Genomic DNA, 14,827 nt, shown 5'->3' on the forward strand with positions numbered 1-14,827 from the left:
GTCTATCACAGGGCCATCCTAATGTACACAATCCAAAATATAACTGTACTTGTCATTCCTCTGACCCCCTAACCTCTAACCTCTGACCTGTGTGTCCTCTGACCTCCAGCCCCCAGCGCTCCCAGCTTCATCCACTTCAGTGAGCTGACCACTACTTCAGTCAACGTGTCCTGGGGTGAGCCCACCTACCCCAACGGCATCCTGGAGGGCTACCGGCTGGTCTACGAGCCCTGCACCCCTGTGGACGGTAAGACACCCCCTTCAACCTGTCCGACGCATCCTTCCTCACATCTGACAACTCACAATGAATGCCCATTTCTGAGGATGCATCCCAAATTACACCCTATTCCTATGTAGTGCACTACTTTTGACCAAGGCCCTATGGGCCCTTATCAAAAGTAGTGCCCTATATAGGGGAATAGAGTGTCATTTGGGACACAACCTGAGTCTCTCTCACTGTATGAGGGTAGGCTAAACATCAACATACCTATTAACTACATTGAAAAACTATATTTTTCCATTGCTGAGTGAGTGGTGGCCATTATTTTGTTTGTTGACACCAAATAGCATGCTGAATCAGTTGATAATGTTGCTATGTTAACCCTTTTCATTCATTTCCCATGTATGTCCCAACAACTGTTGGAGTGTGCCTGTGTCTGTATGTGTGTCTGTATGTGTGTGTCAGTGTGTGTGTGTGTGTGTGTGTGTGTGTGTGTGTGTGTGTGTGTGTGTGTGTGTGTGTGTGTGTGTGTGTGTGTGTGTTGTTCCAATCCAGTCCATGGGTATTAGCCCCACTCTAAATGTGGTGTGTTTGTCTAGAGTCTACCGTGGCCTGTGCCGACTGTCTTCACTCCCCCTCCCCCCCAGGCGTCAGTAAGATAGTGACGGTGGACGTCAAAGGGGCCCCGTTCTGGATGAAGATCAAGGATTTGGCTGACGGGGTGACCTACAACTTCAGGATCCGGGCCAAGACGTTCACCTACGGGCCTGAGGTGGAGGCTAACATCACCATGGGGCCTGGGGAAGGTTCGTCTACCTCTGGCTGAGGCCCATATCCTGACTTGCAATATGCACACTTAACTCAACCTTCTGTGCAAATCCTTAATTGACATCAATTAATGATTTACAAATGCCCGAGTGTGCGGATCTCAAGTTAAGCTTAGGCCCTGAATATTCCCTAATATTTTGAAGGTATATTGAGGTTGCCTGACCCTCAAACCTTTCTCTAACCTTTGACCCCACCTTTTACCACCATGCAGGAGCCCCCGGCCCCCCTGGAGAGCCCTTCATCTCTCGCTATGGCTCAGCTCTGACCATCCACTGGGCTAACGGTGACCCCGGGAGGTCGCCTATCACACGCTACGTCATCGAGGCCAGACCCTCAGGTATATACACAGAACACGTGACATACTGGACTGGACTCTACTTGCTTGACTTATTCCTTTTAGCTTTTAGTGGAGCAAAGGGCCTCAACGGTACATCTCCAGCGAACTGTCTTCTGGACAGTTTTCATTTCTGGCGCTGGTGGACATATTGGATACTTCCAGATTGATCCACATTTCACAATCCTTTCAATCATGCAATCTGTTAACCCAGTTTGGTACTTACTTCGACAGGAATAATATGACTTAGAATAGGGTGTCAATATGGTCCCAACAGATGGTGATGTTTACTCACTATTCTTTTAATGGAGTATTGATTGGGGTGCAGCGGAGCTTGAGACGTAACGTCAGGTTTTGTCTGTGATTGACAGCTGTACAGCGGGAATAGAGGAATGATGGATTACACGACTGGTGACTTTTTTATGTTTGTATTTTTAACCAGGTAGGCTAGTTGAGAACAAGTTCTCATTTGCAACTGCGACCTGGCCAAGATAAAGCAAAGCAGTTAGACACATACAACAACAACACAGAGTTACACATGGAAGAAACAAACATACAATCAATAATACAGTAGAAAAATCTATATACATCATGTGCAAATGAGGTAGACTTGAGGAATGGGTGGATGGGAGTGGGGGGCACTGAGCCCCAGATGTTAAGAAAGTATCATGCAGATTCACTTGGTAGCATACCAAGTGAGCCTGTCCCTAACCACATCTGTAGGACTACTCAGCTGTCCATATTACTAGTTACTATGGCACAGTTTTTCATTGACAGGAAAAAACTCCTGGTGGTACTACAGATTAAATTTACCCTTCATATCTTCACTACTTCACTAGTGACATAAACTTTAAATGAACTCTAGTGTTGGCTGATGTTCTTGAGCACTCCATAAACGTCAAACTCCTAGGAAGATTTATGGTTATTAGCACTTAGCCCTTATGGATTCTGGCAGCAATTACAAAAGCAAACATGAAACATCCCATAATATTCCATCTTGTGAATCATGCCTACTGTCTTTTTATACGGTTGTATACCTCTCAAAGACAAGAGAGCATTATGGGAGATTTACAATATATGAATTGCATGATATTTATATGGTTTGAATTACCTTGGATATAGCCAGATTATGTTTTATACTAACGTACAGGCTTTTAAATTGGCTTTTCTATCGATTAAATAATAACTACTTTCAGTCTCGTTTACCTCAGTTTTTTCATGTTTGATTACTACTCATCCAAAAACCTTCTTCTACTCCTTATACTCTGCCAACAGATGAAGGCTTGTGGGATATCTTGATCAAGGACATCCCAAAGGAAGTGACGTCATACACCTTCAACATGGACATTCTGAAGCAAGGGGTTAGTTATGACTTCCGGGTCATTGGAGTGAACGACTACGGCTACGGATCTCCTAGTCCACCCTCAGCCTCCATATCTGGTGAGTTATTTCATATATCTATGTCCCAAATGTCACCCTATTCCCTAGTGCACTGCTTTTGACCAGGGTCCATAGGGGTGACATTTGGGACACAATGGTAATTGAGCTTTGGGTTTTCATGTTAATCAATGACAAAATCTTACCTAATTTGATAGAATTTAAGAATAATCAGTGTAACAGAAAATATATAGTTTTCAGATGCTACCTTTGCATCAGTGCTCCCTGCTCTGTCCTTGTGTTTAGTCCAGTTGTAATATTGCGTGTGTTCTTCTCCTCCAGCCAAAAAGGTGGCACCGTTCTATGAGGAGTGGTGGTTCCTTGTGGTGGTGGCTCTCGTGGGACTCATCTTCATCCTCCTACTGGTCTTCATCCTTATCATCAGAGGACAGAGCAAGAAGTACGCCAAGAAGTCTGAATCAGGTGAGAGGTCGAGCAGAAGACGTGATCAGCATCATATTACTAGACAACAAGGTCTTTGTTATGTTCCTTTTTATCTCAAAGATTCTATATTTCTATTCTACAGTGGTCTACTTTTGGCATATAGCCTATGGGGGAGAGAGAGGGAGAAAGAGGGGAAGGGGGAAGTAAAGGGGAGAGAGGGAGAAGTGGTGGACAGAGAGAGAGAGAGACAGGGAGAAATGAGAGAAAAAGACAGTGATCTGTAGAGGAGGAGAATAGTAGGGGGCCTATCTAGTTATGCAGTCTGCTCCTCTCTGACATCAGCAGGTATTTCCTCTGCCTCAGCACTTCTCTCTGCTGTGTGGCACTGCCAGTGCCAGGCTGCCAGGCTGGGGCAACCCACGGGTCTGAAACACAAGAGGTCTTTTCTTCTCTTCTCTCCCTTCTCTCTCATCTCTTGCTTCCCTCCCTTCTCTGCTCTCTAACACAGAGATACTCTCACAGACCCCCTGTAACCCCCCTCATGGAATACTGGACCGGTGCACGTTTACAAATCAGCTCGTTATAGTGACTAAATGTTTGCAGAATGACAGCTTCGCCATCAGATGCCCTTGGAGTGGTCTGCTGTGTAAGGGGGTTGTAGATGTTTGGACCCTTTCCTTCTCGTAGATTCCCACTTCATTCATAGGCAGGGATAATATTCTCATACTGTAGACCCAGGCCCTTGGAGTCTGCTGATCAAAGCACTTGCGAAGCAGGGGGAGGGTAGGCCAGAGGGTAGGCCAGAGGGTAGGTCAGAGAAGCAACAAGACACATGTCTTTCCATCAACATCATCTCATAAGGCTATTGACCTGGACTTTGTGGGTTTTCGTTTAGGTTTAAAGGCTGTTTTTTTGTTGTTGAATCTTGTGGAATCTGTTATCAATGTTTAGATGCCTGGCTAAACTCACCTAATATACTGGTGATGACATCATTGTGGTATTTCCAGTCACTCTTCTAGTTTCTATTGAACTCAGTAGTAACAGTAGTAGTGGTAGAGTACAATACATAGCATATGCATAAAATCTATTCATGATCCATCCTCTTGTGTTTCTATAGAACTCAAAGTGTATGTCCCAAATGGCACCCTATTCCCTATGTAATGCACTACTTTTGACCAGGACCCATAGGGTGCCATTTGGCACACAACCATACATTAGTAACAGTACTAAAGCTGATCCACCCCCTAAAACAGTACTAGAGTGGGCTACTGTACATGACATACATAATACAACATCCATGCATCCTCTTCACAGCATCACTAACCCCCACCTGCCTGTCCGTCCATCCCTCTGGCCTGTGGTCACACAGTGTCTCCCTATGTGTGTTCATCAGGGAACAACTCTAACTGTAATGCCCTGACCCATGGAGATATGGTCAGCCTGGACGAGGGACGCTTCCCCGCCCTGGAACTCAACAACCGCCGGCTGTCCGTCAAGAACTCCTTCTGCCGTAAGAACGGCGTCTACACCAGGTCAGTAACTAGTATGCTAGCTGTTCTGGTAGACTTCCAGGCATTGCGCTAACGCTAGTTAGCTATGGTTCGCAAAACTACCTTCAACTACCTTCAAACTGCACGCACACATAAAAATGGTATCCATGAGTTCATCTGACTTATTGTCAAAATCTTGCACTACCCCATTAAATTGACTGGTTTGAATATGTTTATGGTACTGTATAGTTACACAATACTAATTATTATGGTTCTGTGTTTGTCATTGAGGAACACTATGACCTCATGCCTTGAGAAGTCCAACTGAGGCTGATGGATGGATGGAAAGGACTTTATGCTGTGATGGATTGGAATGGATACTCCTATAAAACTCTGTTTCCACAGTAAAACAGTACACACAGAGAACTGCTGCTTTTTCTAATGAGGCAGTATATTACAGACCTGGTTTCAAGTACTATTTAAAATCTTTCAAAAACATTAAGCATTCGCTTTAGCTTGCCTATATTGCCAGATGGGCAGGATCTGTACTTTTGTGACTATTCTATTGGTTCCATTGCACCAGGCAAGATCAATCAAGCCCAGCCAAAGTATTTGAAATTATTTTTAAATTGTTTTTGAACCCAGGTCTGGAATATTCCACTGTCCACAGCTTAACTGTTGATGAGTTCATTACCTTGTCTCTGTTAATCTCATTGTCTGGCACTTTGGACCAGTGATCTGAATGGCAGCTGACCAAACTCACCAGGTTGGACTGAATATGGATTGAGTCACACTTATAAACCCATGACCCTTTTTTTTCCATTAGATAATCACCCCAGTTGCAAAGCTACCATTCATTTACCGAAGTTACCAGGAATGTCTATAATTTTCTTAATTTATGGTAATATTGGTCATTTATACTTGAAAAGTATTCATATATAGTATTTTTTTTTTAAATAATAAAAAAAAAAAAAAATATATATATATATATATATATATATATATATATATATATATATGTCTGTGTCCATATTGTACATGAGTTTCTAGTGGATAGACCATATGGTTCAAGAGAAAATAGACTAATTAATTTAAAAAAAGCATCTAATCAACAATGGTATTCTTTTTAATTAACTATGCAACTCTTCCAACTATTGACTTTTTTCATAATTGCCATCAGTTTGGCGCCAAAACATTTACAACAAAGACATATTGACATAGTAAAAAAAAGGGTTTAATAAAATATATAAAGGAGCATTTCATGCTGAAACCCTCATATTAAACACCAATGGTATTCACTAAGCTAATGGTTTATATTTAGGATAATGTTTTACAGCTTTGTCATTATTCTAAAATCATCTGATTTGATTATTTGATGTATTTTACATGTGATACGGCCCCACAGAGGGCCAGAGATAATTAAAGACACCTGTGATAATCTGAAGTACCCAACAAGGTACAAGTTACCAAAATCCTGGTGGTTTACTGGTAACGTTAGAAAGTTTCCAGCAGTAATATGCCCTCCCTTTGCAACCGTACCCAGTGTGTATTCATATTGTCTTGCCATATTATGAGCGATCACAGCATTGTCACTATTGGAATTTGTCTTTTCACTGTTTCTTTCTGTGTTTTATCAGTACGTTAGGAATGACCACCACATTGCAATATATAGCAGGCTCTGTGTGGAGTGTGTAATTGTGTGTGTAGTATTGCCAGCGCGATGGTATTAGGTTAGAGGAGATAGTATTAAGATGAGTGTGACTGACTGACTGTGTGAGCATCCCAAGTAGAGCACTAAATGGGGAATAGGGCTCCATTTGGGACTGACGGCGAGCGAGCTCACAACAACCAGCTGGAGAGCCAGGTGCCCTCTGCTCTGATGCTCTGATGCCGTGCCCGGGGGAATTAGCCCTGTCCTTGATCCCCGGGAGGTGTGTGTGTGTGTTTGCCCTTGGGAAAGGATCAAAGGTGCCCTGGCCTTTGAGGAGCAGCCGGCTAGCCAAGTGAGAGGAGGGGTGAGAGGAGGGTTGAGAAGAACGGTGAGAAGGAGTGAGAGGAGGGGTGAGAGGAGGAATGCTCAGATTTACCTCTGCTATCTTTGAACTCCCCATAGCTGAGGTGTAAGGAGGGGAATAACTGGAGACTGCTATCCGTACTGGATCTCCTCACTCTGAGGAAGAGAGGATTGAAACAGTGTTGCTCTATTGTGTTGTTTGAGCCAGTGTGTTTACATCTACAGTGATATGTGAAGGAATGAGGGTGTGAGTTAAAGGAGCTTGAAGCACTCCCAGAGTGCACTGTGCTGTGGAACACTAGAGCACCTATTGTTAATGAGTCCCACGGGCCTGAGGAAGGGGGCAGAGGAGTGATGTGGGGTGTATGGTTGGATTATACCCCTTGAGCATTCACTATACACCCACCCACCTACTACTCCTACTAGATTACTACCTCTGAGGGTTTAGAGCGTGAGGTAGTCACCTCATACAAGTACTTGGGAGTATGGCTAGACTGTCCTTCTCTCAGCACATATCAAAGCTGCAGGCAAGTTAAATCTAGACTTGGTTTCCTCTATCGTAATCGCTCCTCTTTCACCCCAGCTGCCAAACTAACCCTGATTCAGATGACCATTCTACCCATGCTAGATTACGGAGACGTAATTTATAGATCGGCAGGTAAGGGTGCTCTCGAGCGGCTAGATTTTCTTTACCATTCGGCCGTCAGATTTGCCACCAATGCTCCTTATAGGACACATCACTGCACTCTATACTCCTGCACTCTAACTGGTCATCTCTGTATACCCGTCGCAAGACCCACTGGTTGATGCTTATTTATAAAACCCTATTAGGCCTCACTCCCCTATCTGAGATATCTACTGCAGCCCTCATCCTTCACATACAACACCCGTTCTGCCAGTCAGATTCTGTTAAAGGTCCCCAAAGCGCACACATCCCTGGGTCGCTCCTCTTTTCAGTTCGCTGCAGCTAGCGACTGGAACGAGCTGCAACAAACACTCAAACAGGACAGTTTTATCTCAATCTCTTAATTCAAAGACTCAATCATGGACACTCTTACTGACAGTTGTGGCTGCTTTGCGTGATGTATTGTTGTCTCTACCTTCTTGCCCTTTGTGCTGTTGTCTGTGCCTAATAATGTTTGTACCATGTTTTGTGCTGCTACCATGTTGTGTTGCTACCATGTTGTTGTCATGTTGTGTTGCTACCATGCTGTGTTGTCATGTGTTGCTGCCTTGCTATGATGTTGTCTTAGGTCCCTCTTTATGTAGTGTTGTGTTGTCTCTCTTGTCGTGATGTGTGTTTTGTCCTATATTTTTTATTTATTTTTGACATTTTTAATCCCAGCCCCCGTCCCCGTAGGAGGCCTTTTGCCTTTTGGTCGGCCGTCATTGTAAATAAGAATTTGTTCTTAACTGACTTGCCTAGTTTAATAAAGGATAAATAAAAAAAATAAAAATAAAAATTGGTGGTTTACGAGAGGGTAAAGTGTGTGCTACTACCCCTCTCTACAACTTGAGAATTTAAATATTTCACACCTCATTCACTCAACAGTGGATAAGCGTCTGAGTGATGGGGGAAGAGAGGGGAGGGAGGGAGGGAGGGAGGAGTGGTTTGTTGAGCAGAGCTTCCTCTGAATTGTTAAACAAGCAGTTTATCATAATCTCCCACAGGGCCGACAATAACATTTCTTCACATTCACTCCTTAACCCTGTCTGCTCATAGCAGGGCTATCCCAGCCACGACTAATCTTGTGGAACTAGTCCTTTCTCACAGAAGAGACTATTGTGGAACCAGCCCAATGTGTATCTGCATCTTCTTGTAACGTCTGGTGCGTGAGACTAGCCCAGGACCAATAAGCAATTTGAATTAGTAGTGGAGATTTGTATAGATCTTACTGCAGAGGGGAGAATGTGATGGGACGAAGTTACAGGTTTGTCATTGAGAGTTTGTGTTGACATTTTATGACACGGTGAACTGCTTTTTATCTAAATGACGAAGGGAGACTTTTCTTGTCTGTCAGTCCGGGGACGTTAAGGCCAACAGCAGACAGACATCAGACTTGGGCCGGGCTGGGATAGGCTCTGATCCAACAGCAGACAGACATCAGACTTGGGCCGGGCTGGGATAGGCTCTGATCCAACAGCAGACAGACATCAGACTTGGGCCGGGCTGGGATAGGCTCTGATCCAACAGCAAATGGACAGCAGACTTGCTCAGCAATTCCTCCAACGGCTCCAGGAAGATGGATGTTAGCGTTGTCCAGGTTCCAGACAGCTGGGACGTGACAGGGGAGACCTGAGCTAGCTCAACATGATCCGGACCTTATCTGGAGGAGCAAGGAGAATGTTGCAACTTATGTTGCAACTTGTATCGCTTATCAAGCGGTACAGTCCTTCATTAGTGACTGTGTGTCCTCCTCTATCTAACAGGGCTGTCAGCAAGGTCACAGTGGTGGAGGTTATAGGATCAAGGATCTACTAACAGCCATTTATGGCCCAAAATTAAAGGTCCTGAACTCCCCTTTCTGAAAAGTACTTTTACTCTCATGGCTAACTACCAGGAAGTTTGAAAAGACAGGCTGAGCTTATGTTCATGACAGCTCTTGTTAAACAACTTGGATGCAGTGATCTGTGTTGCAGTAAAGTTATCTCAAGCAAATTTGGTGATACACAAAGCAACTCAAACAACATTGAAATTGCATCAATTATATCCTTTTTTAAATTATTTTTTATATACATTTCACATTTTGCATGTTTCTTGTGATGCAGTTCACAGCAGCACTGACGGATGTGTTGACTTGACAACTGCGTCTGAGTTTTGAATGACCCTTCCCCCCTTTTGTTCCATGCTGGCTGAAGAGCTAGCTAGCTAGTAACACCAGACACAGATGAAAGAGATGAAAGAGTAAACATATAAGTATCTTTGCCATAGATGAATGGGGTAAACTTTTAATTATATTTTCTGACAACTTAGTCCGATATTGGCACCAGTAGAGTATCTAGTAATATAAACCACAACCCTCTGCAAACACGCCTTCTATGATGTTGGTTACAAGGCGGTACCTATTTAAAATTAGGTAAGAAAATATCATGTTACCATTGGTGTATTAAAATGAGAGTTAAGGTGATGTCACCTTGTCCCCTTAATAATGAATACAAATGTTTGACATGCGGGAGGAGACCAGTAACTTCATGATCAAAGTTGCTCAATGTAGAAGCAACAGTCATTTTTTATACTTTGATCTGGTTTCCTTCAAATATCATCCAATTTCAAGAAAAACATGATTTGGACTGTTCATGACCTTTAACTTATGGAAAATGTCAATAATACATGAATAGATTTCCATTGTGTACATTTCACTCCTGCATCCAAGTGTATTAAATGTAATCTTGTTACAAATTATTAACAGTATTAGATGTAATTGAATTGCAGCTCTCTCCGTGATTTCTCTAAAGGGTTGGGATTTAGTTCAAATTTGTTAGCACCACGCTCGTGATTACTCCCCCCCCCCTATTACAGAGCCCCAGATACAGCAGGACAAAAAATACATAAATGTACATTGCTTTTCCGTTGTTAGACAATTGTCAAATGTTGGGGAATAAGAGATGTGAAAGTCTAGGTTTAAGATTTTAGTTTGATTTAAAATGGGTGGGGGGTCAGAACAAACGCTCAAAGTTGAACATGTTTCAAAGTTTGGTTTTGAGAATGCACTCAACCTATAAACAAAATATTTGTGGAAAAAATACTTATGCAAAATAAGGTTGATTTTGGACTGTAAAACTGAACAGTTTGGTGTGGCCTGATGGAGAGAGAGAGAAAGAAAGAGAGACAGACAGTGAGGGAGAGAAAGAGGAGAGAGAGATTGAGAGAGGCTGTCCCGGCCAAACCAACCAGGGCCAATCAACAAAAACAGATGTCTGATTGTTTAACAGGCTTAGGGACAGAGGGAGGAAAATGTGGAGGAACGTATGCAGAACGCAAAGCCATCTTTTTTTCAACAAATTTTAAGAAGAACCCTTGAGTGCTTCGAGAGAGCTGTTCTGAGGGCACCACTTGTGGGTGTTGTGAGGTCTCTCTCTCTCCCCTTCTCGCTCTCATAACAAGCATTCTCAATACCCTCCCCTTGACCCTATCCACTACACTGATTCACTCACTCCACTGCTCATAAAGATCCCTCACTCCATACTCATAAATCGTGCCCTTGTAAACCTCCACTCCACACTTATCTATGAGGTTTTTAAAGTGTCACCCATGCTCCATGAAACATGGCTGTTGACTCTTACATGGATCTCATGATTCATATGGATGATAACTTTTACAAGAGAGCGAACATAACCTAACCTACACATCCTGAGCCTTCCTACCTGAGACTGCATGGGGATTTCTGCCTATGCAGTGAGCTCCTCTACTCCATAAGGGTTCAATTCATGAGTTGGTCACAAGGCTAACTGTGCCTGCCATTGCATGCACAGGCAGCCCACAGTGTTTAATCAGAAGAGATGATTCATGCTGACTGCAGGCAGGCTGGGATCTAATGGCTGTCCCATGATCCTGATAATAAACAACCCCACCATACCTCCCTGCCCCCTTCCCACCACTACCCAAACAAAAAGTCAATGTAGTGTCTCCATCAGATATTAGAGGGAACAGTCTTTGTATCCCTTGAAAGTAGACTATTAGTGTTAAGTGCCTGGAGACAGTTCAGTACATTTCACTGATCATCAGTGTGTATCCTTCAACTGTTTTCCTGGTTCCTTTCATACAGTTTCTCTGTGCCATGTCACTCTGATGTGTGAATGGGATTTTTTGGGGTGATTTAATACAAGTTGTTTAAGAGGATGGAACTTTCTGTTTCCAAAACGCTATATATCCATTTTCAGAAATGTTGGTAAATTAGCTTGTATTGTTTAAAGAACTTATGAAAGAGATTGGTGTATTTTTTCACTATCTAATCATGGCATGGGGTTATTCGATGACAGCATGTATTTGTTTAAAATCCATCACTTGATGGTTTCATTTATATATATATATATATAAATATGGTCTTGTCTCCTCAGGTCTCCTCCTCGGCCCAGCCCAGGCAGTCTAAACTACTCTGATGAGGATTTGAGCACCACCAAGTACAACGATCTGATCCCGGCTGAGACCAGCAGCCTGACCGAGAAACCATCTGAGATATCAGACTCTCAGGTACCAACAGTATGTACTACTACTCTTAACGTCTCCCATCTCACTGTATGTCACACTGTCTGTCTGTCAACATATTGAATCCCTCTGCACCTCACCTTTACATTGATGCTCTGCCCCTAGATGCTGATCTAAGGGTGTGGCATCAGCATTTCCCCCACTAATGGTTAAGATTAGGCCTGGGGGAGGAGCAGCTATATCCTAGATCTGTACCTAGAGGAAACAGCACGCCGGAGTGATTGGCTCAGTGCATTATCCAGGCGCCTGGTTGTGATCTAATGTAACCTTGTCTGTGCGCACACTCAGGGCATTGATAGGTTTGGATGTGAAATGTGTCCCATGTCTCTCCTGGTCTCTATGGGGCTGTCAATCTGCGCTGGAGGCAGGTTCTGGGAGTAGGGCCAGTGGCCTGTGCCCAGATCTGGTGGTGGTCGGAATCAAGCACAGAGGATGCACATATACACACAGACTGGAGTTCTCAGGCCCAGACTGGATTCCTTCCACAGCCCTGTCCTCGTCTTGGGAAACCGTTACCCATAATGCCCCTCAATACCGGTCCCAGTCTGCTGTTGGCATCTGCTGAATTAGAGGGACATATAGGGCTGGGGCCCAATGAACAGCTTTCATCAATGGACTGGATGTCTCTCTCGCTTCCTCTCTCTCATCTTTCTCTCTCTCTCTGCTTCTCCCTCTCTCTTTATCCCTCAGATGAAATTTGTATCTCGCTTTTCATTTTGATATTTTTCCTGGCTAGCTCGTTTCCCCCTGTGTCTATACTGATCCCCTTGTTGCTGTTTTTGTTCACGCTCTCTCCCTCCTGTACTCTGCTCTTGTGGTTTGTGTGAAAACCCTGTGGTCGGTAGTCTGGTTTCGATGGCAGTCAGATTAAAGTGAGGGAGAAGCGGTTCTAAATTCCCCTGGTTTCAGCCTTCCTTCTATGTTTTCTTTCATCTTGGATTTTTCTACTCTAGCTTTCCCAAATTATCTAAGACTCTATTCCCTCTATAGTGCACTCCTTTTGGCCAGAGCTCTATGGCACTGTAGTAGTGCACTATAAAGGGAATAGGGTGCCATTTGGGATTCCGTTTCTACTAAATCCATCCCAGTGTGAATTCCAAAGAGCCAGAAGTCTCTCTCCACCTTATCAAGAGCTTAGCTTCTTTCACATCAATGGAGAAATCTCCCACCCAATGAACTGCTACGGACAGGATCTTTCCCTACAACCAAAACATCCTCCAATATGAGCCATTTTTACATGTCATCATCGGGCTGACATATCTACCGTTCCACACCCCTGTATTGTCAAACAAGTTCAACTACAGTAGCCATATCTAGCCCTACAGCCCTCCAACAACCCCTGCCACCACCCCAGACAGGAGCCACATTTGATGGGCTTGGCAGCCCACAGAGCCTAGCCTGTTCCTCTTAGCCCCGTGGCTCCCCTGCCATCCCCTCTGACAGCACAGCCATATCATCACCCAGATGACCAGGAATGTGATGCTCCTTTGAAGTTTTATTGAGCGGATAACTCCAGGCCATCAGCTTTCACACACACACACACACACACACACACACACACACACACACACACACACACACACACACACACACACACACACACACACACACACACACACACACACACACACACACACACACACACACACACACACACAACCCCAGGCTATCAGCTCTGTTCAGTGCTGGGTTGGGGTTGGGGCTGTCTCCATTAAGCCCTTTAGGCCTCCAGTCCAGTCCTCCAGTGTCAGGTATAAGTTGGCTATTGTCTTCCTCTTAAGAAGGGATTGTTAATGTGGGGTTGTCGTAGCAACCAGGCCACCACAACTGTGCCTGGGCTGTCTGCAGGTAGACAAGACAAACAGTCTCCAGAAGCCAGGAGACAGTGTTGACTTAGGCGGTTTGTTCAGTCAAGTGTCACCGTCTCTCTGTGTGTCTGTGACACTCTGGATAGAGACCAGCGGTAGAGAATGGAATGAGCTCATCTCTGAGGTGATGGGAGATGGTTTGAAGATAATGGCTACACCCCAAATGGCACCCTATTCCTTTTGTAGTGCCTTATTGCCCCATTTCAAAAGTAGTGCACCATAGAGGGAATAGAGTGCCATTTGGAACTAAGCCAGTGTGTTGCTTCATCACGGGAGAGGAAAGGAAATATCTGTGTTCTCCACCCATGGACGTTGTGTGTTACTGGAGCTGAGACATAGACACCACATTGAAAAACTGCTGTGTTATGATTGTCTCCCATAACAACGCAGATGATTGTTTTGACTGGAACTACTCCGAGGGTCTGTAGCATTATTAAAATGCCATTAAGTCATATGATGTCACTTCCTGGAACCAAACAAAAATAGAATAGGATGTGAGTATGCTAGAGTCACTAAAACATAAAAAGATAGAGAAAGATTATATTAATTCAATGTTGTTTTGTGTCTTCTCACTTTTGTTTTGTATTTCACTTGCTTAGGCAATGTAAACACGTTTCCATGCCAATAACGCCCCTTTGAATTGAATTGAGAGACAGAGAGAGAAACAGAGGAAATACTTGACAATAAAAGACTATAATTCCTTACATAGATTTCTGATGTTAGACATTTATACTGAGACAGCAATGTTACATTTTCAGACAATAGCCCAGAGCCAAATCTGTCAGTACTCTCTGATGAATATGTGCATCCTAAACAACAGCAGTGTGTGTGCAGAGGGGGATTAAAACCCTGTAGTCACACTAAATCCCTGTCTCAAATGATGTACAGCTGGATTTTAGGGGATTCCGCCATCAACTTTTTATAATCATATTTACAAACACACACTTACACGAGCGCATAAACACACACAAACACACCTCATCCTCCTCCCTCTGTACTGTCCTAGTGTTTGTCTGCTGCCTGGGGTTCCTGCTGTGCTCACTGTA

The 14,827-nt window shown here is 43.8% G+C and overlaps 1 protein-coding gene across 8 annotated transcripts in view; it reads left to right on the top strand.

The window, feature by feature from the left end:
- The window catches only part of sdk2b (sidekick cell adhesion molecule 2b), a 442,520-nt gene that overhangs the window by 413,932 nt on the left and 13,761 nt on the right, over positions 1 to 14,827 (top strand). For 3 of the 8 annotated variants that reach the window (XM_029765043.1, XM_029765048.1, XM_029765049.1), the window contains 7 exons: positions 110 to 247; positions 820 to 1,026; positions 1,260 to 1,385; positions 2,658 to 2,822; positions 3,102 to 3,242; positions 4,573 to 4,735; positions 11,766 to 11,907. In XM_029765043.1, the coding sequence (XP_029620903.1) occupies positions 110 to 247; positions 820 to 1,026; positions 1,260 to 1,385; positions 2,658 to 2,822; positions 3,102 to 3,242; positions 4,573 to 4,735; positions 11,766 to 11,907 (1,082 nt within the window). The remainder of the gene's footprint in view (positions 1 to 109; positions 248 to 819; positions 1,027 to 1,259; positions 1,386 to 2,657; positions 2,823 to 3,101; positions 3,243 to 4,572; positions 4,736 to 11,765; positions 11,908 to 14,827) is intronic. The other 5 variants (XM_029765044.1, XM_029765050.1, XM_029765045.1 and 2 more) reach the window with 4 other exon arrangements.

This window comes from Salmo trutta, chromosome 10, assembly GCF_901001165.1.
Source record: "Salmo trutta chromosome 10, fSalTru1.1, whole genome shotgun sequence".
Lineage (NCBI taxonomy): Eukaryota > Metazoa > Chordata > Actinopteri > Salmoniformes > Salmonidae > Salmo > Salmo trutta.